Below are 25,049 nucleotides of genomic sequence, written 5' to 3'. Positions count from 1 at the left end.
ATGTAAGGCTAGAAATGGTGTGTAAATCTCTCTGGTTGTGGAGATTTTTAATACTTGCATTTTTTTTCATAGGTAAAAGCTCGGTCTGCTGCACGGGAAGTCATTGCTACCTATTCAGTTGATGATATATTTATTGAACTAATAATACAGCTTCCAACAAATTACCCGCTGGGGTCCATAACAGTTGAGAGTGGAAAGAGAGTTGGTGTGGCTGTTCAGCAATGGCGCAATTGGATGCTACAGTTAAGCACATACCTAACGCATCAAGTGAGTTTAGAGAAAGCCCCTAGTTTTGAAAACGTAGTCCTGATAATAGAAAAATTTTCCTAATAATATAGTATTTAGATTTATATAATGACTCTCATCAGATTTCAAATGTGACTTTATAGATTTGATCACTCTTATCATCTGCTTTTCTCCAGATGCTAAAACAAAGAGGTAGGTAAAATTACCTGCCTAGTAAGTCCTGATAAATCCACAGTCAAAGATGAGAATTTAGATCTCATAAGGGATGGGCCAGTGTTCACCCTATGCCATTCTAACTATACTTTGGAAAAGAAACACAGTACATGAAATTCTAAAAGTTTGGTGGTTGTTAAGTTGCACATCTTTGGCTAGAACAAAACAAAGAAAATGTTGAATGAAATTTTTGAAATTAGAAGTGCATTCCTTTTGTTGTGAGAATTACTTGCATTTCTAAAGGTTAAACTACTATCTGTAGTTCATGGGTTGGCTTTATAAATTACTGCATATAATTTCAGATTTTAAAGTATAGAGGCTTTGTTTCCTCTATGTGCTTGTGAATTAACAGTAAGAATACTCTGAAGGAATGCTATAGTATATTAATAACTGTTTTTTCTCTGTTAGAATGGAAGTATTATGGAAGGCTTATCTTTGTGGAAAAATAACGTGGATAAACGTTTTGAGGGTGTAGAAGATTGCATGATCTGTTTTTCAGTCATTCATGGTTCCAACTATTCTCTTCCCAAAAAAGCTTGCAGAACATGTAAGAAAAAGTTTCATTCAGCTTGCTTGGTAAGTAGCTACGCTAAATCCTTCTAAATAGGCAAACTATTTATTAATAGTTTGAACTAGATACTTCTAGTGAAATGCCATCAGTTTCTCATTTTGTTGTTGGATTATCTGGGATTAAGTGAATTCCTAAAAATTTGCATGGATTTTGTACTAAGCTGCAAAGGCATGTAATGAGAGAGGAGTTTCTACACTAAGCAGATAATAACTGTTTTGTGTTCTAAGATTCAGCCGTTACATCTATGTAGGGTGTAGCAACAGCATTTTGATGTTAGCAGCTCAGATAAGGGAACAGAAAAGTTTAAATTTAGTTTACACAGCATGCTCTTCAGTAAACCCTGCTGATCTGGACAATTTACAGTTAACTATATCCAAGTCATCATAGGCACTGGTTGCATGGTTACTGAGTATGCTGGTACAGGTTGGCATCTGTATTGCCATACAATAGAGGAATTCATGCTGCTTTGAAAACATTACTTCTGTCTGAAATTAGACTGGACAAGAATTCCTTTGTTTTTCTTTCATTTGTTTGTTCAGTATAAAACTTTTGTGCTTTGTGTACACACACAAATACATAAGAGGAAAGGATTTTTAACTGTTCTTTGGCTTTTTTTTTTTTTAAGCAAAATGAATATTTTGATAGTTAACTTTATTGGCAAGTAATGCTTGTTACAAGTGATAAATCAATGTTCTTGTTAGTCAACTTGCATTCATATATTAAGCACTCATACTTCTCTTTCAGTACAAATGGTTCACATCCAGCAACAAATCCACCTGTCCGCTTTGTCGAGAGACATTCTTCTGAAATAAAACGGTCTGCCTTATTTCTGTGAGCTATGTCATAAATGAAGAGGGGACAATAAACAGTATGTTAAAAGAAGCAAACTACTTGGAAATAATGTCAGTTACTTTAAATTCTTGACTAGTGGGATATGACACATTTACCTCTGGACTGTTTTTTGTAAAAGTTTGAAGATTCTTCTTTGATATAAAGAAATATATAAGAATAATTTATTTTAATTTGTATATTTTTAAGGTATTAAGGTATGTTAAAAATTCAAAAGTAATGTAGGGTTATGTCTAAAAAGTGGTGTTTAAGCCACAACATAGTTGATTAAAACCTCTTATTTTAGGTATATTCTAACATGGTGGTATGTGCTTAAGCCAGATCATGCCTCCTAATGTAACAGGTGAATTTAACACAGGTGGTATAAAGACTTGATTTTTTGCTGTTATATGTTAAGGCATGGAATTAGGGCGATAACTTTCAAATATAAAATTTAAAAATATAAAATATAAAATTAAAAAATAAAAATATAAAATATAAAATTTAAACATAGCATGCTCTAAATCAGTGTTTATAAATTGAGCTTTCACCTTTAACCATCTTATATTCTCAAAAATCCTGAGCCATCCAGCACCCTAAAAACTTGAGTACTCTGAAGCCTAAGTGAGTAGAGAGCCCAATCATTCCTGCATGACAATGAAAACCACTACCTATGTAGTGCAGACTGGCCTTTAAGAAGACATACAATTCTTGTGTTGTGATCAATTCTTGTGTTGCCATTATTGCAGTTAATGTCTTCATTAGCTGGCACATAAAATACCACTGAATTTACCCTCTACTTCCAGTGTCCCGTAATAAGGGTTCTAAGCAAATATGACAGATATATCAGAATTTAACATTGTCTTCATTCCACTAGTCTTTTTTTTTTTTTTTTTTTTTAAGCAGCAGTAGCGTACTAATATGTTCTAACTTGGATAGTATTGTTCTGTGGTGGATTTCTTTGAAAAGTCAATAAAAGGGAAGGAATAAATGAATTTTGTCAGTCTTTGTAGTCTCTGGATTGTTTTCTCTTCCTCTGTGTGGCAAATTACAGAAATGAATGGTACAAATCAAACTACATCTTAAAATTGTCTTTTGATGTTGTGACCTTTGCACAGCACCCTAACTTCAGTTATCCTTCTAGAATTGTCTTAAGGAGGAGCAGCAGTACAGATATAACACCAAAACCATAATTCTTCATAAAAGCAAAATTAGTGAGCAGAAAACCTCCTTTCCTTATAGTAAGGGAGAACTGAACAAAACCAGAAGTGTTGCTTAGCAAAGGGTCTGCTGTCAACTATAAAAGATTCTAGAGTTAGGGGGCTGTTGAACTGAAGTGTAACTTATAATTGACCAGTTGGTAAGTTGCAAGGACACAAACTGCTTATATTCTTCACTGGAAGTAGACTATGGAAACATGTCATTCACAGATGGCCACAAGGTTTCATCTCTGTTTCCCACCTTTGACAGTCCTTGGACAAGATATTCTGAAGTTAAGAATCAAAGACTTGAGCCTAGCCTCACTTTGGTCAATAAAACTTACTTTGTTAGACTTAGTTCCAAGTGGTAGGGAGTCTGGTATATAACAAATATCAAGCAACAGCCTATGTATAACTGAAACTGCTTTCTACACCCTCCTCCTGGGTGTACGTATTCACGTTCATATGCATCTATATAAAAACATACTGTAAAAAAAAGTTACTGAAAGGGATGTACCAGCTCTGCTCGAATTGCTGAATTGTTGTGTTTGGCAGTGATCTTCTGAGCTGGAAAATGGTGACCTTAGGATGTAAAACAATAATGAGTGCACACCTTCTGCTGTCCAATGCTTTTTTGTATGTTCTTCAGGCTAGTGCAAGGAATAACCTTTATGCCAGAAAAGCATCAACTTTTGACCTGTATCAGTCAAAAGCAGCTTCTTGTGTTACTTTGCAGTATGGTATCTCAAATCCTCAGATGATCCAGCTATGCTTGCAGTCATGTGTTTCTTCTAACAGGCCCTACACTTAAATTTCTTGTATGTTGTTCTGCCTGTCTATAACCTCCTTTTTTCAATCTCCCAGATGAGTTTTTTGGGTGGTCAGTTCCAAACGTGGAAAAACTTTTAATGTTTGTGCAGGCTGGGCAAGTAGACAGTCATATGTGTAGTTCTGAAGTCTTATACGGAATAGTCTTTCCAGTGCCCCAGCATCCTACGGAAAAACTTGTGACTTTAGTTCCCATGAAAAGAGAGAGCTAATCGTTTAAAGTTCTGTTGCCACAAAACGTTAATGAAGAGTTTCTTTGAAAGCGTTCTCCAAGACAGTGTTAGCACTGCTGTGCGCCTACGCTGGCTCTAGCTTTGTGTTGCACGTGAGCAGCATCTTCCTCCTAGGACTGCGCCCACCTCACACCATAATGTCCCTGGGATAATGCTGCACCTTTTGTGGGCACTTCACAGGGAGGAAGCTGCAGAGGAAAGCTCTTTGTAAAGATCTCGCGTTCAGGGAATAGCTTCCTGTTTTGTATAATGACTTTCAGAGAGGACTCATTCTACTTCTCTACGTATATTCATTGTTTTCAGGTACCCAGTAACTAGCCTTCTTAATAGCATCTCATATGTTTTTTTTCCTCAATGCCTTTTCACAGATGAGAACTCTACATCTTTACAGTGGTACGTACCCTCCTTGTAAAATGGCATAGAAAGGAGCACAATCAAGCCATACAAAACAGCAGGAGAGCAGTAGCTATTTTTTTCAGCTCTTGAGATGCACTTCCTGCATCTTTCTGTTCAGAAGTATCTGGTTTCCCTACTACAGAAACAAACTCAGTAACTGTGCGTTAGACTTGCAAAAGTGCTTCATACTACACCAAAATTAGTCACACCAAATATTTAAACCCAGCACAGGTATAGAGTCACTATTAAAACAGGAAGCGTTATATCAAGTACATTCTTTTAATAAGCAACAAAGACAAATATACAAATTCTTATTTACAGAGGGAAAAAGTGGTGAAGTGCAAAATGTGATGGGGTAGGGTATTTCACAGTTCACCTGCAACTGTCCTGTGGAAAGCCAGAGGACAGCTGTACCTCTGACAGCAGATAAAAGCTGGTTGACCTCTAGAATAAAAACAGAGTCTTGATCAGTTTCACTGCAGTAGTCAGGAAGTGAGGATACACCTTAAGAGTGTGAGAAATGATTTGACAGCTTCAATGGTCTGTATTCAACTTCCTGTACGTCTGGTATATGTAGTAAGAACAGTTATCCAGGTTTCCTAAATTTGAGGATGGTAAGCATCTCTTGTCCTGCTTGTCTGGAAAGTGCTCGTGTGCCTTCTAAGCCGTGTTTCTTCATTGTTTCCAGAATTTCATCTGTAATTGAAAGCACAGTGTTACAATAAAGTTCATATAGCTATAAAAGGCAATGCTAAAGTGTCTGCAAAATATACAGTGCAAAGATTATAATTTGTCATTTTGCTCTTTCAGACAGTAATTTTTATGCAAAGTAGTCTTCCATCTGGAAGAAATAAAGTTTATGTTATACTAACTGTGGTTCAGTATTTTGGTATTATAACAATAAAAAGTTCATTTATGAAGCTAATTTGTAGGAAAAAACTGAAATTCATAGCACCTTCTCCCAAAAGCTGCCTAATCAATCAAAACAGTGAAAGAATAATCACTGTCCTTGCAACCACCTCATAATGTACAACCTATTAAGCATTAGATCAGAAGGAGCAATTCCGAATCTCTTCTCTACGCAGGTCAGAAATAACTGACATTTCCAGCTGAAGGCTTTTTTTTTACCTATAAGTTTACAACACTATTCTCTTTTGTAAGAAAGGGTTGGACAGGCTTCATTACCTCGTTCAGAAGATTTCAGACTTTGAAACTGTCAATCTTAAGTAATACGGTATTGCCACATTAGATTAAAATCACATTGGGTACTTCTTTGCTCATGTTTACTGAGGTCTGATAACCTCCAGAACATTGCTGTGATCAACAATTTGATGAATAGTGTTAAATCTAGTTTGGCACAAAAGGGTCAAAGGAGAGCGATGACCTGGATTATTTTCTTTAATTGTGACCAAGTAGAATAATCCTCCTGGTGAAAGCAAGTCTGCCACTAGTGGAAAAACTCGATCCATTACTTCTCTGCCCCTTTTGCCACCAGCCCAGGATGCCTCTATTCCATGGCTTTTCACCTAGGAAGAATGAAAGCAAAGACCATCTTACTCAATACAGAATAATACAAGTGTTGGTGGTACTTAGAAGAGAAACATCATCATGATCTCTGCCTTTGGGCATCTGCCATTAGAACTCTGATAACTTTGATTCAGCAGATTGGTTTATAAAGCAAAATTCCTTCAGAACTACTCCTTGCAAGATGAATGCATTGCTTTTGTTTCAAGTTCTATTTATAACGTTTAATTGAAAGAGATGCATTTTGTCACATGCTTTACATGTATTTTCTTGTATGATCTCATTTGCCAAGTGAAAGGTGGCCAGTGAACACTTTGACTCTTTCAGAATCAGACTCATAAACACAGAGTCTGAGGAAGCAGAGGAAAACCAAAAATGCTAAGATATTTTTATAGAAGGTGTTCAATGGAAAATGCATGTCTAACAAGTCTTGATGGAGAAATTACCTCCAGCAATCTTTATTCCCATGTAGTGTTACTATCAGTTCTAATAAATCATTTTCACTAAAACAGTTGTTACAACTTGTACAGTTATTGACTGGTTCCACAAAACCATTTACTATTTTGAAACAAAGAGCCTACACTGCAAATTAAGAAAAGGTAATTGAACAACTACAAGCTGAGTTTTTGTACCACAGCTTATTTGATTTGCCATCTCCTCTGACAGCAGAACTATTTTTATTGTGGATTTTAAATCTATTTTTTCTTACCTCTTCAGAGGGTGTTACCACATATGGCGGATTAAAGAGCAGTAGATCAACCTTCCCATTTAATCTTGGTGACAATCCGTTGACCTACAGATGAAATTAATAACAAGGAATCATTATTTACATTTTTAAAAAAATAGTTACATAGTCCTAGATATCTTTGTATTAATTTAAATTGCCACACAGACCAACCTAAAAAACAACAACAACAACAAAAAAAGTGTGGCATTAAGTTGCAAAACACTTAAGCATTCATCAGGTAATAATGGAAATCAGACCTACAGATGACCTGGGAGTAACCAGAAAGTATTTAAGAAGTTTCTTTAAATTCTGAATAGTTAGTTTTATATAAGACAGTAATATAAATTTGAAGCCTATCTTCTGTTATGCAGCTACATCACCGTTCTAGAAAACAAGCTATTTGTCCATCTGTCTGTGCTGCATGACTCCAGTAATACTGGATTAGTTAAAAGTACATGTAGATCCTTGTCTACTTTTTTTTTTCTTCTCGAGTGCAATGCACTGTCAACTTTGGTTTGGTTCCAAACACTTCAGCCTGACTCAGGAACTTTCTAAGCGCGAGAGAAACTGAACAATTTAAACAGTCTTAAGACAACGTTACATGAAATGTAGAAGAGCGAGAGAGACATACAGCAGACACAAAGGTATTATTTTATTCTTTCACTTTGGTCTTTCATCATTTTTTCATCTGTCCTTATCAAGAGAATATTTGTTCTTTTGGACTTTATGGTTACTTTTCAGTATCTCTAAAAAGTAAAATGAAAATTATGAAGAAGGTATTACTGAAACATCTGTCTTACCAAGTCAGTAATGACTGGCTGAAGGTGAACATTGTTGAGCAGAGCTGTCTCCAGGGTGCAGTAAGCTGCCATCGGATTGATATCTGTACATCTTAAATAAAAATATTAGAAAATGTAAGTTAACAGCTACTTGATCTGGAAGTTTAACACTGCAAACTATATGCTAGCTAACACAATCTCAGTGAATACCCTTTACATTGCAAGTAATAGCAAAAAACAGCCAGGAAAATACAATGTATCAGGAGTTATACCACTCAACACTGCCCTGGGAATTCTTTAATGACTGTCTGAAACCTGAAGTATGTGAAAATAAACATTTAACAGGATGTTTACCTTTTCAATGCCAGCTCTGTGTAAGTATATATGCATACAGTCACAAACAAAATTCAGTTACTGCCAACAATCAGGGAAGTGATATGTCATCAAAACTCAGTAAGATTACTCAGTGGCTAAAATTTAGGATTCAACATGGAAAACACAAGTGTAACCTCAGCAATTTGTCTAAGAAGTGGAAAATTTGGGTTTAACCACACGACTGCTTACTTGTTACAGAACCTGAAGTAAATAGTTCAGGCTCCTTTCACTTTGATTTTTTTGTATCTGTAGAACTGAGCTAGCATTTCTTTGTGAAAAGTATAACTTTTGACTGTAAAATGGAAAAATATGTATTTTGAGGACAAAGTGTTCTTTATTATTGCATGCAACAGTTTGAGTAAGTGTTGTTATACCTACATGTAGAGTGCGCTGGATCCAATAATGGAAGCTAGAAATGTTGAAACCACACCGGATCCAGACCCTATTTCAAGGCAGATGTCAATTCTAAAGACAGAAAATTCTGGGTGAGTTTTTTTGCACCATATAAAAGCATCTACAACACACAGAGAATTATTCTTGACAGCGTGATGAAACCTGCTGCCGAAGCCCCTTCTCCCAGACATGCTGAAATACTTGCTGACCACAAGGCCCTCAAAGCCCACCTTGTGTGGTCTGCTTCATGTCGACTGCCAGCTCTACTTGTGCCTGTATAACTAATTCCTGTTTATCACAGGGCAATTTGGGAAACGTGCAAGTTTCCCTGTGCCCAGTATTAAAGTTTCCATTAACTACACCATGTCAACAGCACAGGCTGCACTTCTACAGCACCTATTACAGGTTTACTGCAGCACAGAATCACGGAACGGGCAGGGCTGGACAGGAAGGACCTCTGAAGATCACCTGGTCCAACCCCTCTGCTGTGCAGGGTCACCTAGAGCACGTTGCACAGGATGGCATCCAGGAGGGTTTTGAATGTCTCCAAGGAAGGAGACGCCACAGCCTCTCTGGGCAGCCTGTGCCAGCGCTCTGTCACCCTCACGGCAAAGACGTGCCCCCTCCACCACCATGACTGAACTCCAGGCCCCGCCCCCTCCCTCAGGCCCCGCCCCCTCCCTCCCATTGGCTGCCCCCCCGCGCTTCCCGCCGCGGCTACCCGGCGTCCCGCAGGCGCGCCGCGTCGCGCTCCAGCGCGTCGAGCAGCAGGAAGGTGTCCTCGGCCGGCGCGTACACCTCCCCGAACCGCCCCACGTGCTCGTACCGCGGCGTGGGGAGCGCCGGGCCCGCCATCGGCGCGCATGCGCCGACCCGCCCGGACGGCCCTGAGGAGGCGGATGGGAGAGGGGGCGGGGAGCCACCCGGAGCGCCGCCGGAACAGCCAATGGGAGGGCGGCGGCGGCTTCGCCCCGCCCCTAGCGCGGGGGCGGTGGCCGTTGGGCACGCCTCAACGGCCGCGGTGGTCACGTGGACTCGGCGCCTCAGGGGGCGCGCGGGAGGGGCCGTGCCTGCTTGTCAGAGCCATGGCTGCCGGTCAGGCGGGTGGGGCAGCTCAGTAACGTTACAGTGTTCTGTGGCCCGCCTTCAGCACCGCCAAATAAAATCAGCACCCTGCTCGTTACCCTCAGACTCAGTGCTTTCTCAGGCAGCCAACGGAACTTAATGGGGAGTCATAATTAGTATAGTAGCAGTACACACAAAGCAGCGTGGTCAGATGGTACTGGGCATCTCTCCTGTGTGTCCCCTCTGTGGGAGTAAGTCAATGCAATCAGCCAGAAATCCATAACCAGAGATCCAAGGTTGAGTTTATAATTCAATTTTTGTCCTAGCACAGAAATGAAATCATCAGGCTTTATCTTAGACTTTAGATTCCTTACACCACTGCCTAGCACAAAATGCCAGGTCTGAAAATTCAAAAGTTCAAGCAACTTCAGTTTTCAGAGTAAATTTATTCCCGGACCTGACCTTTTAATTTAAAATGTTTTTTCACTTTATTACTGAAAGGGTTGTTAGGCATTGGAATGGGCTGCCCAGGGAGGTGGTTGAGTCGCCATCCCTGGAGGTCTTTAAGAGACATTTAGATGTAGAGCTTAGTGATATGGTTTAGTGGAGGACTTGTTAGTGTTAGGTCAGAGGTTGGACTCGGTGATCTTGGAGGTCTCTTCCAACCTAGATGATTCTGTGATTCTTTGATTCATTCCCCTTAAAAATACATTTACGAAATATTGTCATAACCCATCCCAACCTTCATTTTGCCAACAAAATTAACTGTTGTTTCCTCCTAGTTTATCTCCCAGCCGTGCTCTGTCCCACATTCATTCTGGTAAATTATTCCTTCTTTCAACATGGTGTTTGCAGATAGGCTAAATGAGATCCTAGCCTACAAGAAAATACTAATAGCTTCCTTTCAGTGGAAAGTCCTGGACTGATGCACAGTAAAATTATCATATTTGTGTCAAAATGGAACATTTTAACAGAGATTAACGCTAACCTGTTTCTTCTTTTTAATTTCTCTTCATCAGTGGAGAAGGGCAGACTGCTTCAGGGAGCAGTAATGAGTAGGAGCCTGACTGGAGACAATATTGGGGTTTTTAATGCAACAGGAAATTTGGTAGATGCTCCTTTGTTTCATCCGTCTTCCCAATGATTTGCTTCTGCTCCAGAAGAACAAGTAGTTATAAAACATATTAAGTTTGCATAAAATTCTGTTACTTTGGCAAAATCATGTTAAGTGACAGAATTTTGCACTCTGTCCTTATTAGGGAAATTAATTCTTTGGATATATATCTTTTAAAATCTCTACAGGTGGTCAGGCTTTGGAGTGCAGTAGAAGGAATGACTTCACCATCTTCAGTTGTACGAATTGTTGGTTTTGGCTGTTTCATAGTTCATGAAAACTGGTTAATTATTATTGTTTGTTTTAATACTTATAAGTCCTTCTGGGTGAATTTTATAAAACATTTATTTTTATTGCTTATATAACTACCTAAAATGTTTTTCTTGGTAGACAACTATACTGTTTTTGCCAAAACAGATTCTATTTCAATTTGGGGAAATTGTTGGAAAGTTAATAGTCCCATTTTCAATGGTGCCCGTGCCATGTTATTAAACTAAGCTTTATGGAGATGAAAAATTGTTCTTGACAGGAATCATAACCATTTGTTTACCCTAACTGAGCTGTATGGCCCTGTCCCATTTGGAATTCAGTGCTGATTCTCTCACACAGCGAGGTTTAACCCATAACTTCCTGGCTGCCTGTCAGCCCTCAGAGACCTCTGTCATAAACTTCTCAAACATTTCATGGCTGCTTCTGGCCTTCTGTGTCCTGGAAAAAGATGTAGACCGGTGCTGGACCTGTGAATACTCTTTTTTTTCTGTGCACATGAGGCAGTGGTGCCAGCAGGAGCACTGCAATGAGAGGGCTGCTAAGAGTGATATGGAAGAAACCGCTTTACCTATGGAGTCCAGCAGGTAACTACATCATAAAACCTCTTTTGTAAACTGAGCAGATGTCTTCATAGAAGTAGCCAGGTTTCTGACAGTCAGTATTCCTAGTGAAAGGCTGTTACAACACTTCAGTGCTGTAATGATTAGAAACCTTGTAATTCTCAGCCTTAATGTGGTGGTGATAGGCTTTATACTCATTTTTCTGGCAACTATGTCAGCTTAAACAGGTCCTTTCACAGTTTTTGTTTGATGGATTAGTAGATGAAGAAAGGCTCTCATCAGCCTTTGTTTCGCTTCACTATGTAAGACGTGCTCTTGAAAGTTTCCTGTCATAAGACATTCTCTTCATTTCTCTTACCATGTTTTCAGTCTTTCTGCCTGTGGATTCAAGTCTGACTTAACCCTGAACGTGACTTCTACAAAACATTCCCAGTAATGCCCTAGTGGTGCTTTGCAAAATGCACTGGTTTCTTTATCTGTCCCAGAACACCACAGGATCATGTTTGCGTTCTCCTCACAAAAGTGGTTTCTTACCATTTTGTGCTCATCTGTTTTTCCTTAGGCTTTTCCTCGATGGTTTCCAAATATAAAGTTGACTATAAAGTGAGAATTCTGCAGCATTTTATTATTTTTACTAGTCCGCTCTGCATGTCTGTTGCTCGCATTCTGGTCATCTTGCTCCTGTGCGTGTTGTCTCCTGACTTCATGCCCTTATCAGAGTGGTGGCAAGGATAGCGATAAAAACACTAAGTGAATTCAGCCACAAGACCGATCTTTCAGGAAGCCACCTTTAGCGACTTCTTTTTAACTTGATACTGCCCCTTTTCAATATGATGTATGAGTAGCTCATCTGTATTCAGTTCCTTGTTCACTTCAGGTTTCCTCTGCCAATGCCATCATCTCCAGCTTAGTATATACTTTTCCACATAACACCACATCAAAAGTTGAATGGGAGTCTGAGTAGATTCATTGTGTTTCATTTTTCTTACTTAAAAATGGAGACAGACGCTGCAGTGATGTAGCAAGATGTACTGCCATTGCCATCATAGCCAAAATCATCACCTGTCCTCTTGTTTTTAATCTCTATCCCAGCTTAGTGGTACAGAGGTCCCGCTTCTTTCTTCCTTGTCTTTTTGAACATGTGTGCAAAACTTTTTGTTCTATTTTTTAATATCTTCATTAAGACTGTTTCAAATTGATTTTAATGATTATTGTACATGGTATTTTCTAGCTTTTAAGGCGTAGCTTTTTACTGATCATTTTTTTTTAATTTTATTTTCTCTTACTTTTTGACACTGCATATTAATAATATCTTACTTGAGACAATTATTTAACCAATTAAGCATATTCCTACACATATACATTCCCAAGACTTGGGATAATTATTATTTTTTTCCCCCCCAAATTACATTTGCCTTTCTAATTGCATTACTGAGTTCCCTGGCCATACCAAAGGCCAAACTCTGGAGTTTATACTCCAATTAATTTTCTCCACAGATACTGTTACATGAGTCAATGTTGTTTTTTACATATTGCTCTTTCTTTTGTATTTCTGCAGTGAGTAGATTGAATCTTTGTTCACTTCCTTGCTTCCCTACTGACTGATGAAAATTCTTGCCCTTACATCATGACATTGCTTCAATACACCGTGGTATGGTAATGTTTAATCACAGCTGTGGAATTTCTAAACGTGCTAAGAAAGGTCCAGAGATGACATACTAGAGAGTAAGAATGATGGATACTTGTTTGTAGCCCTTCCTGAAAAAATCCCAGAGTGCATACTAAACTTAACAAACCAATTACAAACTATTGTATTGAAGGAATTACATCACTCATCATTGAAATGCAGCTACCTCAGGGAGAAGGCAAGAAACATTTTAATAGTGTACAGAAGTATTTCAACACTTCAGGAGAGAAAATGAATAATACCGTAATCAACTGAGCAGAAAGAGAAGGTTTAGGTAAGTAGTCATATATAATTATTTTAACTGGATTTAAGCCAGAAGTCAAGGAAAAACCTTCTGCTAGTGCAAAAAAAAAAAAAATCTCGGGATTTTGAAGTCACAAATTATCAAGTCCTTTGATTTACATTACATCTTAAAATACAACACCTCAAGCAGTAGAGTTGTAGTGGAGCTTTCTTTTATAACTGAGTTACCAGCGTTGCCTCCTTTAGAGGTTAGGAATGATGTTTGATCTCCCAAAGAGACAGGTTGGCTTCTTCAGCTATTTTAAGCGCATTTCTGCCCCCCCCCCCCCCCTTTTTTTTTCCTTTTTAGACTGTTAGTTTTGAAAGGAAAATAAGACTAAAGATGTTTTGTAGAACTGGTATCTAAAAAACAAACCATCAAGATAAGAAATTCACTTAATTCCTGCCTGCCAAATAGTAAGGTGCTTGATCATGATTGGCAATTTAGACATTGCCTTCTTATTTTGTCTCTCAGGACTCTGAATGGAGAATTCAGAAGGAAAATGGGGAAATAATGTGCAGTTACATGTCAATATACTCATATTCCTTCATGATTATTATAAAAGAATGGGAGTCTTTTTAAAACAGTTAAAAATAACATGGGTTACTCTAGCCCCCATGTTAGTCTGTCAGAAGTAATCATCGTAGTCTAAAAAGCAACTTGTATTCCTTGTACATTTTTATCTATAATCACCACCTACAGTAAAATTAAGAGGTTCATTTAGCATCTCTTGCAAATAGCAAAACTGTAACGCAGTCATGCTCAGTAGGCAAGGAATTTACCAAAGAAATACCAGTTTTAAGTGTGTGAATGTATGCATACATAAAACAGACTTTTTAATTACATTATTAATGAAATGTGTACATCTGTAGGGACTAATGTGACACGGGAGAAAAACATACCTGCTAGAAGGTTATTTCTTCCAAGGCTGTATACAATAGAAAAAAGTCTTTTAGGCTGCATATTCAGCAAGCACATTTCAGAGTGAATTAGTTGGCACTCTTCAGATCAGTTGCTGGCGTGGAGAAATCAGTGAAAATCTGTTTAACAAATGCAAGAGATTAGCATTTAACAAAGCTAATATATGTGCATAAGAATAGCTTAGGTTAGAATAGGAAAGAAAAGAAAATCAGAAATACTGTTATACTATTATATATTGGTGTTTATATATATGCACACATATATAGTATGTATGTAATTATATATATAAACGTGTACGTTATCTGATGTATATCTATACATATATAACATTGTGTATTTTTGTAAAGAAGCTCGTAAATTGTTGATGGAAAGCTGTTGAAGCTAGGAAAGAACTGACTTTCTGAAGAATAGATTAGGATGCTTGAGAAGGGAAGAGTAAGAATAAAATGTGATTGAAGCTTATAAAACTGAATGCTGAAAATACATTGCATGGACTGAAGAAATAGGAACTTTATGTGAGTTCTCAGGAACCCATAAAACTCATAAGTAAGAAAGACTTTTTTTTTCCACGTAATGAAATAATAGAACTAATTTTCAAAATATGTACTTGAAGCCAATAGTTTGAAGCAATTTATTTAAGGAACAGGTATTTAAGACACCAACCCTTTTGCTTCAAGGCTTGCAGCCAACCACAAATGGTTATTTAGAATAAGATATATTAAACAGCCAGGTTATTAGAGAAATATGCACAATTATGCACTTAGCTTTAATTCTGATGGGGTTATTCTACATTAAGAATGACTACTGAGAGTTGTTTATAGAGAACGAACATTTTCTGATGATTTGACGAAGGAGGTTGCACCAGGAATGTTGGGAGAAACTCACTGGGCAAGGTGATTCAATTTGAACTGAGTTATCTTAGCTATCCTAAATTATTCTTGGTTATCCAAAGGACATCCAAACATTGCGAGAAAGTTTGAGGTGATATTTTTTAATCTTGCTCTTTCTGTTAAAAGGCTTTTGATTACCAGATGAAGGAGTGACTTTAGTGGGGAGGAGGTCTCTGGTCCCACCTCCTGCCCTGAGCTGACCCAGCTCTGGAAGCAGACCAGGCTGCTCAGGGTGTTAACCAGGCCGGTCTTGAAACCCTCTGAAGATGGAGCCTGGACAACCTCACTGGCAACCTGCTCCACTGCCTGACTCTCCTCAGGGTGAGAGCTTTTTTCATTATACCCAGCTCAAGCCTCTTGTTTCAACCTGTGGCCATTGCTTTTCATCCTCCCAGCATAGAACTGGTCCCCCCAGTTAGCTGTCATCTAAAAACTTGCTTGGGTGTCCTTTATTATACAACACACTTGTTAAAACATCAGGGAAAATACCCACCCTGTAGAAGATTGTACCTTCCTCTGGCTGATACTGCTGGTACTGATTACATTGACACTGATCTTAGATTAACAAGCTGCGATTCTTGTATTTCTGAATATCATGTGTCTTTTTATCTTTTTGTTTGGATACATTATGAACATTTTGCCAGCACGGTCTTATCCGTATTATTTTCTGGACAATGTTAATGTGTTCAGATAGTCAGCGCGACTGTTATGAAACAAAACAAAATCTGCATGTAATTACATTTTGGGTGGCAGTTTTCCCTGTGTGTATTTTAATATGAAAATCTAATAAAGAGATATTAAAAAGGATTTTCATTTCAAAACAACCTTGAAATATCTTTCATAGTGACTCCATTACACTAATGATTCAAAAGGGGGAGTTCAGGCAGCTGTCTAGCAAAATTCTGAGTATTGATATAGCAAGCTTAATAGGTACTAGATAGAACATTTCATCAGGCACATCAGAGGAAAGATTTTCTTGAGGGTTATGTAAATAAAGCATCTTGACAGACCATAGGAAAAAAACATTAATGTGCAAAATATGTGTTGTCTCTATAGCTGTACATACTGTAGACAGTTGATGAGTATTCATATAAAGCTATTTTAGTAGAAACATTTGTGAAGTCACATGTTCAGTCAAAAAAAGAATCAGAATTTTGGCCCATAATGAAGGACTTCATCACAGCACAAGACAATCAAGACAAGATTGCCACTAAAATATTCTAACAATGCTAAGGGCTATGGATTTGACTCCACACTTGCGATAGCTTTCTATAGAAAAAAACATCTGCTAGCACGTCATAAATTATGACACAATCCTGTATTTCATGGATTTTGCAGGTTTTCAATTAACCTTACATTTATTTAAACACATTTCCTTTTTTTTTTTAATTATTATTATTTTTATTTTTAAGGAAAAGTAAAAGACAAAAAAGACAGAAAGAAGAAACTAATATATATTGTGGGAAGGAGCCAGAAGATTAGCTTCTTTCTGGCTGAAAGAGCCTGATCTGCAGTCAAAATGTGAGATATGAGGAATGTGGGTGTTTTTTTTTTTTTTTTTTTTTTTTTTTTTTTTGCGGGGGGGGTGGCTTGTAAGGCTGTATAATGTAATATTTTCATTGGACTGCACTCAAATTGGGTCTTCGTCCAGCAACAACAGTCTCCTTAAGCTGTCCATTTTTTTTCACAAGCACACCTGTTAATATATTTTAAAGGAAATGCTAAAAATATGTTACAAGTAGAGACATAACATATGTCAGTAAGAATAAATGAGGTGATTTAGAATTGTATTAAAAATCTTCAAGGTGCCTGGCTGGTAAGCCATGCTCTAAAGCATTGCATATTGACCTCATATGGAAACAGGATGTAGCCAAGCAAGAAAAATGACTGCAACTGATCCTTGTCACTCCTGCTGTCTTTGTGTAGCACGTTACACCTTGGCTTTGGTCTTTCACTGTGGAGCTAACATTTCTAAGAAATGTTGGAAAGCATTTTGTGGTCTATGGTGAGTTGGGTCAAATGCAGTCAAAGCTCTGCAGGTCTGCGCCTATTGCACAGTTGCTTGTAAACTTGAGGGACTAAACTCAAAGCCCCATTTGGTCCCTTTCAACAGCAAATCTCCAGCTGGGACAATAGAGGAAAATAAGAGTGGGGATTTAAAATTGCAAGGGCTGAGAAGTTGAAAAGGAACTTACAGGGACAAATTTTCTACCAAGAGGAAACATTTTAAAACACTAGGCAAACTCCACATTGAAACAGGGAAATAATTATTTGCTTTAGAAAGATCCAAATATTTTTTTGTATGGTATAAGATAAATGACAATTTGTTTTCTTTTTGCAGAGTCTGTGTGTGTGTTCTTCAACTGCCACCTATATCGTTAATAAATCAGAATGTGCCAGGAGAGAGGCATTTAGGCACATTTGATCTCCTAGGGTACCTTTGTTGCCTAAAGACAAGGACTGGCAGCATTTGCTTTTTGGAGACTTATTTCCAGAAAGTGTGGGGGAAGTTTGCACTCCTGAAGCAGGACACTGAGGCCAACAACAGAGCTGATGGCTGCATCCTACCTAATCGAGGGGAATTTAAAGACTTTTAAGCCCACCAGATGTGCACAGACATACAAATTAGATGAGTATCTATAAAGATGATACAGAAATGGTACAGAAAATGATACAGAAATGGCAGTGTTAATTTATATGCTAGGCTACCATAAATGCAAATATGAATAGTAGTTATACATCAAATTTGCCATTACTTTTTTCACCTAAGGGGAGTAGTGCACATCTTGAAGTAAATGTTCCCTAAATTATAGACACCCTGTAGTTATCTATAATACCCTCACTTTACAAATAACAGTTATTTGAAACATCACTTTCAAAACTCTAACAAATTTAAACGGATGTTCAATCAAGCAAAAATTTTGAGAGATGATAATAAGCTCTATGAGATAAAATTAGGGATGGGAAACAAAACCTGTAAATGGATACATAAACAAGCTCACTATTTAATAGGTCTACAACAATTGCACATTGAAGAAAAGTGTTATAAATCCTTTCTGCCTGTCATAGCTCAGTACATATGTTAAAGAAACCAAAACTAATCAAACTCTGAAAGATGGGCTGGTGGTCTGATTACCTAATTCACCTGACTATAATTAATTTTTCTAAAATATCCTAGACATTACAGTTAAAACTATCAAATAAAAATCCACTTGGCCACATTTTTTTCATTTACAGCTTAAAATAACAATACTGACCTTGGTGTGAGGTAAATTCTTGAGATTAATGACCAGCTTGGGTTAATGATCCTTGGCTGTTCTGCTGACCTTCATCTCCTCCCAGCCAGTCATTAATCCTCAGGAAATTTACTGCACCTTGATTGTTATTACTTACATAGCCCACGTGTAAACCTCAGGAACTGTGAGTGAAGTACCACTTACATATTTGCTATGGAACTCTTACAGCAGAAAACAAAGCAAAAACAGCTTCCAAACTTCTAAGAAGCAGAATGGCAAATCATATGACTTTGGTCAAAGTGTTAATAAGAACCTTGCATTCATTGTGTGCTGTTTTCTCTGTATGAGTCCTGGAGCAATTATTGAAAAATACTAGTGTAGCGTTTGGCATCGACTGTTTAGTTCGGGCATTTCTAAAACAGCTATCAAGTTTGTATTTAAAGGCCAATGTAATTCTTCAAAGTACCATTCATTCTTCTTTCACTGGAAATAGTGCAAACCAGAACAATGCATTTATAAGTGTATAAAATGAGTAAGAAGGATTTCAGGTATTTGCTCCTCACTTATTTTTCCCTGTCCACCTGTCACATAGTTAACTCCTGCACTTAGCTACAGTTTATAGATGGAGGTTTTGAGGCAGAGAGAAGATGTGATTTGCCTAAGACCTTACAGATATCCCCATATGGGATTATAATTGGAAGATTAGGTTTTTTTCTAGTTAATGCTGAAGCAAGTGTTCATTCCTGATGACCATTTTGCCCTTTCTCTCTGTGCTAAGGATTGTGTTCCTGATGACAGCATGAAAAACTGAGATGCCTTTCCTAGCATGAAGAACATCAGAGTTCCAGGTTTAGTAACAAAAAGGAAGAAAAAAAAAAGTGATACAACATTCCTTTCTAGAGCTTCTTGAATGGGCGGTTCTGGAAAACAAGGAAACAAGCAAAACCCAAAATCATTGCAGCTGAACTTGAAGACATAAATACTTCATGATGTCAAAAGCCTTCCCCTTAGATTTGGATCTAGCTATGCTTCCTTTTCCCCCAAGAAATGAGTCCACTGCTCCTGTGGTGGAGGTGACACAGCCGAGCCCAGTGGTGTCACAAGCCTGATGACTGTGCCCAGGGTGCCCGAGCACGGCCCCTGCCACTGCATCCTTCTGCCGCTGGCACAGAGATGTGGTTGGGAAAGAAGTGAAGTAGCTCCAGGCTGTGTGCCTCCTGCAGAAACAGCTTGTAAATAGATACTTGTGTGCAAAGCAGTGTGGCAGGTAAGGATAAACATGAAGTTTATCCTGCTGCTAATGCCACAGTAAGAAGTCATACCTGGGGAGGGAGGCTTGTTCTCCATCTACAAGCATCTCTATGGCAGGAAAAGCAGGAAAAAAACAAATTCCACAGTCATCAGCTGGCTGTGAATGCATGTATCTGGTAGCAGTCAGGGGCCAGGTGTGGCATGGGCCACTGCAGCTGGGATAGTTACGGGCTCCCTGCAGGCCTTTTGAAGCTGGCTACTCTGCACTCGGAGCCAATGAGACAGCCATTGGCATAGGAAAAACAACAACAAACGCCTGTGTTCTTAACCCTCAGGCATTACTAATATGTTTGTAAATGGTTTTGCAAAGGAGACAGAATCTTATTCAATTTGTAATTGCATATCAACTTACATTATCTTCCATTCTTTTTGCCTTTCTCGTTTCATTTGTCTACCTAACTAGGCCCTGCATTGCTTATCAGCAGTGTTCTGGCTAAAGAAAACTGGATGAGAAGATGTGGAGAACAGTGGTACTTTAACCAGCTAGAAAGATAACCTTTAAAAGACATTTTTTTCCCCCATAAGCAATTGATTTCAATGTCTTCCCAGCACTCCTAGGTCTGCCAGTCTGAAAACAAAACAAAAAAAACCAAAGCTAGGAATAGAAATAAACCAGCTACTAAATGTTTTATTTCCACTGTAGTTTCTGGCTCTGTGCAGATGTGGACTTAGCAAGCAAAGGAGTGGTTTTCCCAAGAGAAGCAAAAGCATCAAAATGCAGTTACTTTATAAGGACTGTTGTTACAGCAAAAATATTTTTTAATGAGAAGGAGAAGTCTTATTTCTTCACACACTATATATAACTTTATAAACGCTTCCTTTGAACTATTTGCATGCAACATAAGCTGCATCCAAAGTTAACATTTTATTAAAAGTTTCCCTTCCATGTTTTCATAATACACAACTTAAAACCATATGACTTTTCTCAAGGTCTAGGAGAACTTTACTGAGATAAAATGAGAAGAACTTCAGAAGTTAGTCAAAAGTCTGATTTTAGTGCAGATGTAGTTCCTTGTAATGGAGTGGAAGAAAGAAGGGAAAAGATCAAGAACTGACAGAGTTTATTTCTGCAGGCCCTGTGACCTGATGAGGTAAGGACAAAAATCTTCCGTCAGTGGCAAGATGTTCAGAAAAAGAGATGGATTCTACTAAGGATGTGTTTTCTGAGGACAGCAGTGGATGCTGGTGGGTCAGCTATGTGGCAGCTGGTTGCCGTAACAAGGGATGAGAGGCTGAAGATCTGCAGGAGTCAGACAGCCTGGCTGCTGGAAAAAGGAGGAGTGAGTGGATGAATGAAGGAAGGAATAGACAAATAGATACACTCCATCTCAAATAAACTGCAGCACCATTACAGTATACCAAACAGCTTGATGCACATACTGGATTACCAGCTAAAATGCAGATTTTCTTTCAGGGAGACTGAAATAACTTACTTAAGAAAACATGCAAGTAGCAAACCTCAGTTGTCTCATCTGTTCCATAACATAAACAGACATGTTTTTAATCCATATCTTTTTTTTGACCTTATGACATTTCACTAACATAAAGTTTATCTAAAAATTCTTTTTATTTTCAAATATTTTTTCTGATGTCACACTGAGATTGTAATATGAATGACATTTTTAGAAATGTCAGTGATACAGACAATAAACATTAGTGACTTCTCTAAAAGTCAAAATTATGCATGACTTGTCACCTTTTCAATGCTTTTCCATCTCTGTCCCAATATCCCATATCTGAAGCAAACGTACTCAAATATTTGGTCATTAATTAATAGCAGCTAGCTTGAAAAGACTTCTAGAAATGAAGAGCTATTTAGACAAGCAGACGATGTTCTATATACTTTTGGTATCACAACAAAGATTTCTTTCTTTCCTCCTTGCAGAAAAGGAATATATGAATGAAGAGCTTTGGTTACTAAATACATGCAACATAGATACATTTATTACTGGCAGAAGCTCAGTGCCAACTGACATTTTCCAAAGTCCTTACTTACAAAGTCTTACTTAAAGGACTGTTTTGTGTAATTATGCATTAATGGCAGCAATTTGATGATGTTTATTAAAAGTACATTAAAGGAAGAAGATGCAGAAGATAGAATAACTGTGGTTTTAATAGACTAAAGAACAAACAATCCAATATATTTTCCCACGAGAAAATACAGTAAATGATCATGCAATTAGACAACAAAAATATAATACATAGTGTTAGGACATTGAATTAAAATTTCCTAGATGAAATTAAATTTTATATACCTTAACTTTTGAATGCTTCACTTCATAACCTTAATTTTATTTTAGTGTAGTTAAATTGCATAATGCAAATTATAAGAAAGAGAAGAAATTTAAAGGAAGAAGGTGTGTGTATATAAGTTACTATTTGTGTGTGTGTGTGCATATATATATATATATATATGTAAATTACAAAGATCACCAAAAACCTGCCATAAAGGTAATGGATATCCCTGCACTAGCAGTAGTTAGTCTGAAGATCTTCATGTTGATATTTTTCTTCTTTGTTACTGGTAATGTTTTACTGCTTCTGAAAGCCTGTTCCAAACAGTACAGAGAGATTTCATATTCTCTCTATTATCATCTTGTTTATTATGCTTTGCTGCTGAGGAATTCACAGAATGAGAAAGCAAAAATATGGCAGGAAAGAAGATACAAAGGAATAAAAGAGAATCTCCCCTGACATCTGAGCGTTAAAGCTGCATTAACACTAGCAATTTATTCTGGAACTGTAGTGTGTTTTTACAATGATCTGATTGCCTACATTTTACCATGCATTGATGCAGCTTGTGGAGAGGTTTCAGTATGTATGAATGGGCATCACTTTAGAGGAATCCAAACTGGAAGCTCCTCATCAGCATCATGCCAGTCCTTGATGGGGATACCATAAGTTGGGGTGTAGGCTGCATCCATTTGGGAGATCCTCCAGGATTCCTGCTCCCTGCTCATGTCCACTATTGTCCTGTGCCAGTGCTCCTGGGAAACGTGCAGATTTCTGTACATTTCGTACCTTTCACTTGCTAAGGTGATGGGGTGGCAGGGGAGCACTTGAGGGTTATGGAGACGGGCATTGGGCTCATAGTTCTGGAGAAGTGATGCACATTGCAAGTTTGGCTGCAAGGACTGCCTTGCCTTTAGAAATAGTCCCCCTGGGGGAGGACTGAACTGATGTGGCCCTACCAGGTATCTCTTTGCAGATGCTGCTCTGGGGCCTCCTCCTTGCCCTGAACACTCTGGGTGATGGCTAGGGGAATGGTGCCATGCCCAGAAGTGCAGTGCAGCTCCATTCCTGCCCAAGGCATGTGAAAGGCATGCTCGGGCTGAAGGGTCTCTGAGTGTTCAGTAGTCATCAGCTGAGGAAGGGCAGCCAGTCATGGCAATGCTCTTCTCCACCATCACCTGCATTCCCACAAGCACAAGTTACACGGCCACCCACCTTCAGTGCCAAGCACAGCAGGGGTGCAGGCCTGCCCCTGGATATCTTTGGCCCAGGCCCTCCATGGAGACCCAGCATGGCACTGAGCTCGCCCCTTGGCTCTGAGGGACTGGAGGCTTGCAAGAGCACAGACGTCCATGTGCAGGACTGCTGTCATTCCTGGTTTCAGCAGGCAACCCTTGGATGAGACCTGGCAAGGGTTATGTCTTCCCTTGCTTTTTTGGGCCATCGATGTTGGGCTGTCACTGCCTACGGGGCCCTGGGCCCACCATGCTGTCTCCTTCACTGCTGTGGTGAGATGGGTGGGAAGAGCTGCCGGCAGGTGCTGCAGGTAGCTAGCTGTGTGTTATCCCGTGGGAGGCAGCCCGTGGTGGTCAGCGCCACCCTGATAGCACATAAGCTCAGACCATGCCTTGGTCTGGATGGGCAGTAGCATGGCACAGCTATCCAATAAGATGCCCCCACTTTGTCTGAAGGCACTGTCAATTCACTGGATCAAATCCCTGGCTCCAGCTGGGGACAAGAGGAGATGCCTGGACAAGAGCATAAGAACAGGACAAACATGAAGAGACATTGCTAATACATCTTCTCATCTTCCCATACCCACAAGTGATGAAAGGAACTGTAGTTTTCTGACTGACTCCCATTGCCCAAAATTACCTGCCTGAGCAGCATCCGTCCAGAATACCTAAACCAGACTTTCCCTTCTGATGGTGGGAGAGGAGGACTGTTGCAGCTCTGGCACAGGGAAGGGAAGCTTTGGGCTCTCTCCGGATGACCATCTGCAAATGTTGGTGCATGGGAGCTGTGGAGTGGGGAGGGAGAAGTAAGGGGAGGGTTGCACATACTGCTGAAGACATCCAAAGATGTGTGGAGTATTTGACACAGTCTTGGAGAGGCCTGTAGCATTAGGGCCTGTACAAGGGCCTGACTCACTTTCTGGTGAAGCAGTAGCAAAGATGCGTAAACCTACCATTACTCCCACTTCCATCAATATGAGCAGATTAGGCAGTCCATTCCCTCATCTACAGCACGATCAACAGCATCATGGTTGTTCTTGACAGATACCTATGTGGTGTGTCCTTAAAACATCAGTGATGTAGACTCTGTAATGTTCTAGGCAATCTATTACACTTCCATGTTGTCCTTAAAATTAGGAAGCACTTTTCAAAATGCCTACCCTGTTTCATTTCAGTTTAAGCTTGTAACTCCTTGTTGTCTTCGCCAAAGACAGCAAGAAAAAAGATTACTCCTTGCAATCAAAGATCATTATGTCTGTCACTTACATTACCTACCTTTGAGTTATCTGTTAAGGATTACATATATATATATATATTTAAATATATTGTCTTTAAATAAATAAACACTGAAAAGCATTTTACTCAAAGGATACGTGTTAAAATCTATAGCAAGGGCTGTACAAAAGCTCCTTTGCAAATAAAACTATTATTTAGCGCTTAATTACTTGCTACCAGTTTGAATAGATGCTGCAGTTAAATATGGTCACACCCGATTCACAACATATGTGCCAGAACAAGAGAAAAACAATTAGTCCTTCTGTTCTATTCAAATCACATTTACTGTGGAGAAAAAAAGTTTCTTTCTCCATGCAGGAAGAGTCCTAAAAGGGATTCTTTTTCTCTCTAGCTATGCCAACATTCCTTTCACATTAGGAAACTTGAACAGATTTAAGCCCTCATTCAAAGCACAGTTTGTAGTACAAACATGCTACAGTTGTCAACACACAATGCACAAACACACAGGGGCAAAAATAGACAGAGTGGAGCGGACGCGAGCCCTTATTGCTAAACTGCTTGTGAGAGGGGGGAATAAAACTATTTTTATAAACAGCCAGCCAAGCTCTTCGAATTCTCAAAAAGTCTATATTTGGAGTAATTATATGACTATGTTACATCTTGGCTAATTGTAGCAGTCATGTTAAATGACTAAATT

The 25,049-nt window shown here is 38.8% G+C and overlaps 2 protein-coding genes and 2 long non-coding RNA genes across 5 annotated transcripts in view; 2 read left to right on the top strand and 2 right to left on the bottom strand.

The window, feature by feature from the left end:
- Positions 1-5,382, top strand: part of LTN1 (listerin E3 ubiquitin protein ligase 1) — a 29,049-nt gene extending 23,667 nt beyond the window's left edge. Inside the window, exons 28-30 of the mRNA XM_083819043.1 lie at positions 73-267; positions 868-1,035; positions 1,775-5,382. Coding sequence (XP_083675169.1) covers positions 73-267; positions 868-1,035; positions 1,775-1,837 — 426 coding nt within the window. The 3' untranslated portion in view covers positions 1,838-5,382. The remainder of the gene's footprint in view (positions 1-72; positions 268-867; positions 1,036-1,774) is intronic.
- HEMK2 (HemK methyltransferase 2, ETF1 glutamine and histone H4 lysine) lies at positions 4,781-9,256 on the bottom strand. Of its 2 annotated transcripts, none has more exons than XM_083819141.1 (6): positions 9,034-9,256; positions 8,298-8,384; positions 7,566-7,656; positions 6,748-6,831; positions 5,899-6,040; positions 4,781-5,210 (listed from the first exon to the last, which is right to left on the bottom strand). In XM_083819141.1, exons 1-6 carry the CDS (start codon positions 9,165-9,167, stop codon positions 5,101-5,103), a joined length of 648 nt encoding a protein of 215 aa, XP_083675267.1. In that variant the 5' UTR covers positions 9,168-9,256; the 3' UTR covers positions 4,781-5,100. The 2 variants fall into 2 exon arrangements, with proteins under 2 accessions (XP_083675267.1, XP_083675268.1); XM_083819142.1 differs by having other exon boundaries at positions 9,139-9,182.
- Positions 9,257-9,382: 126 nt separating this feature from the next.
- On the top strand, positions 9,383-16,595 carry LOC310890313. Its single transcript, XR_014577172.1, has 4 exons — positions 9,383-9,673; positions 10,397-13,282; positions 15,229-15,423; positions 16,515-16,595. It is a non-coding gene; the product is annotated as an uncharacterized lncRNA (long non-coding RNA).
- On the bottom strand, positions 12,954-21,288 carry LOC310890308. Its single transcript, XR_014577169.1, has 4 exons — positions 19,661-21,288; positions 18,360-19,555; positions 14,194-14,331; positions 12,954-13,079 (listed from the first exon to the last, which is right to left on the bottom strand). It is a non-coding gene; the product is annotated as an uncharacterized lncRNA (long non-coding RNA).
- Positions 21,289-25,049: the final 3,761 nt, after the last annotated feature.

Source organism: Anser anser (assembly GCF_964211835.1).
Source record: "Anser anser genome assembly, chromosome: 1".
NCBI lineage: Eukaryota > Metazoa > Chordata > Aves > Anseriformes > Anatidae > Anser > Anser anser.
Note: the sequence above shows the minus strand (reverse complement) of the source record. Positions and strands in the feature narration are given on the sequence as shown.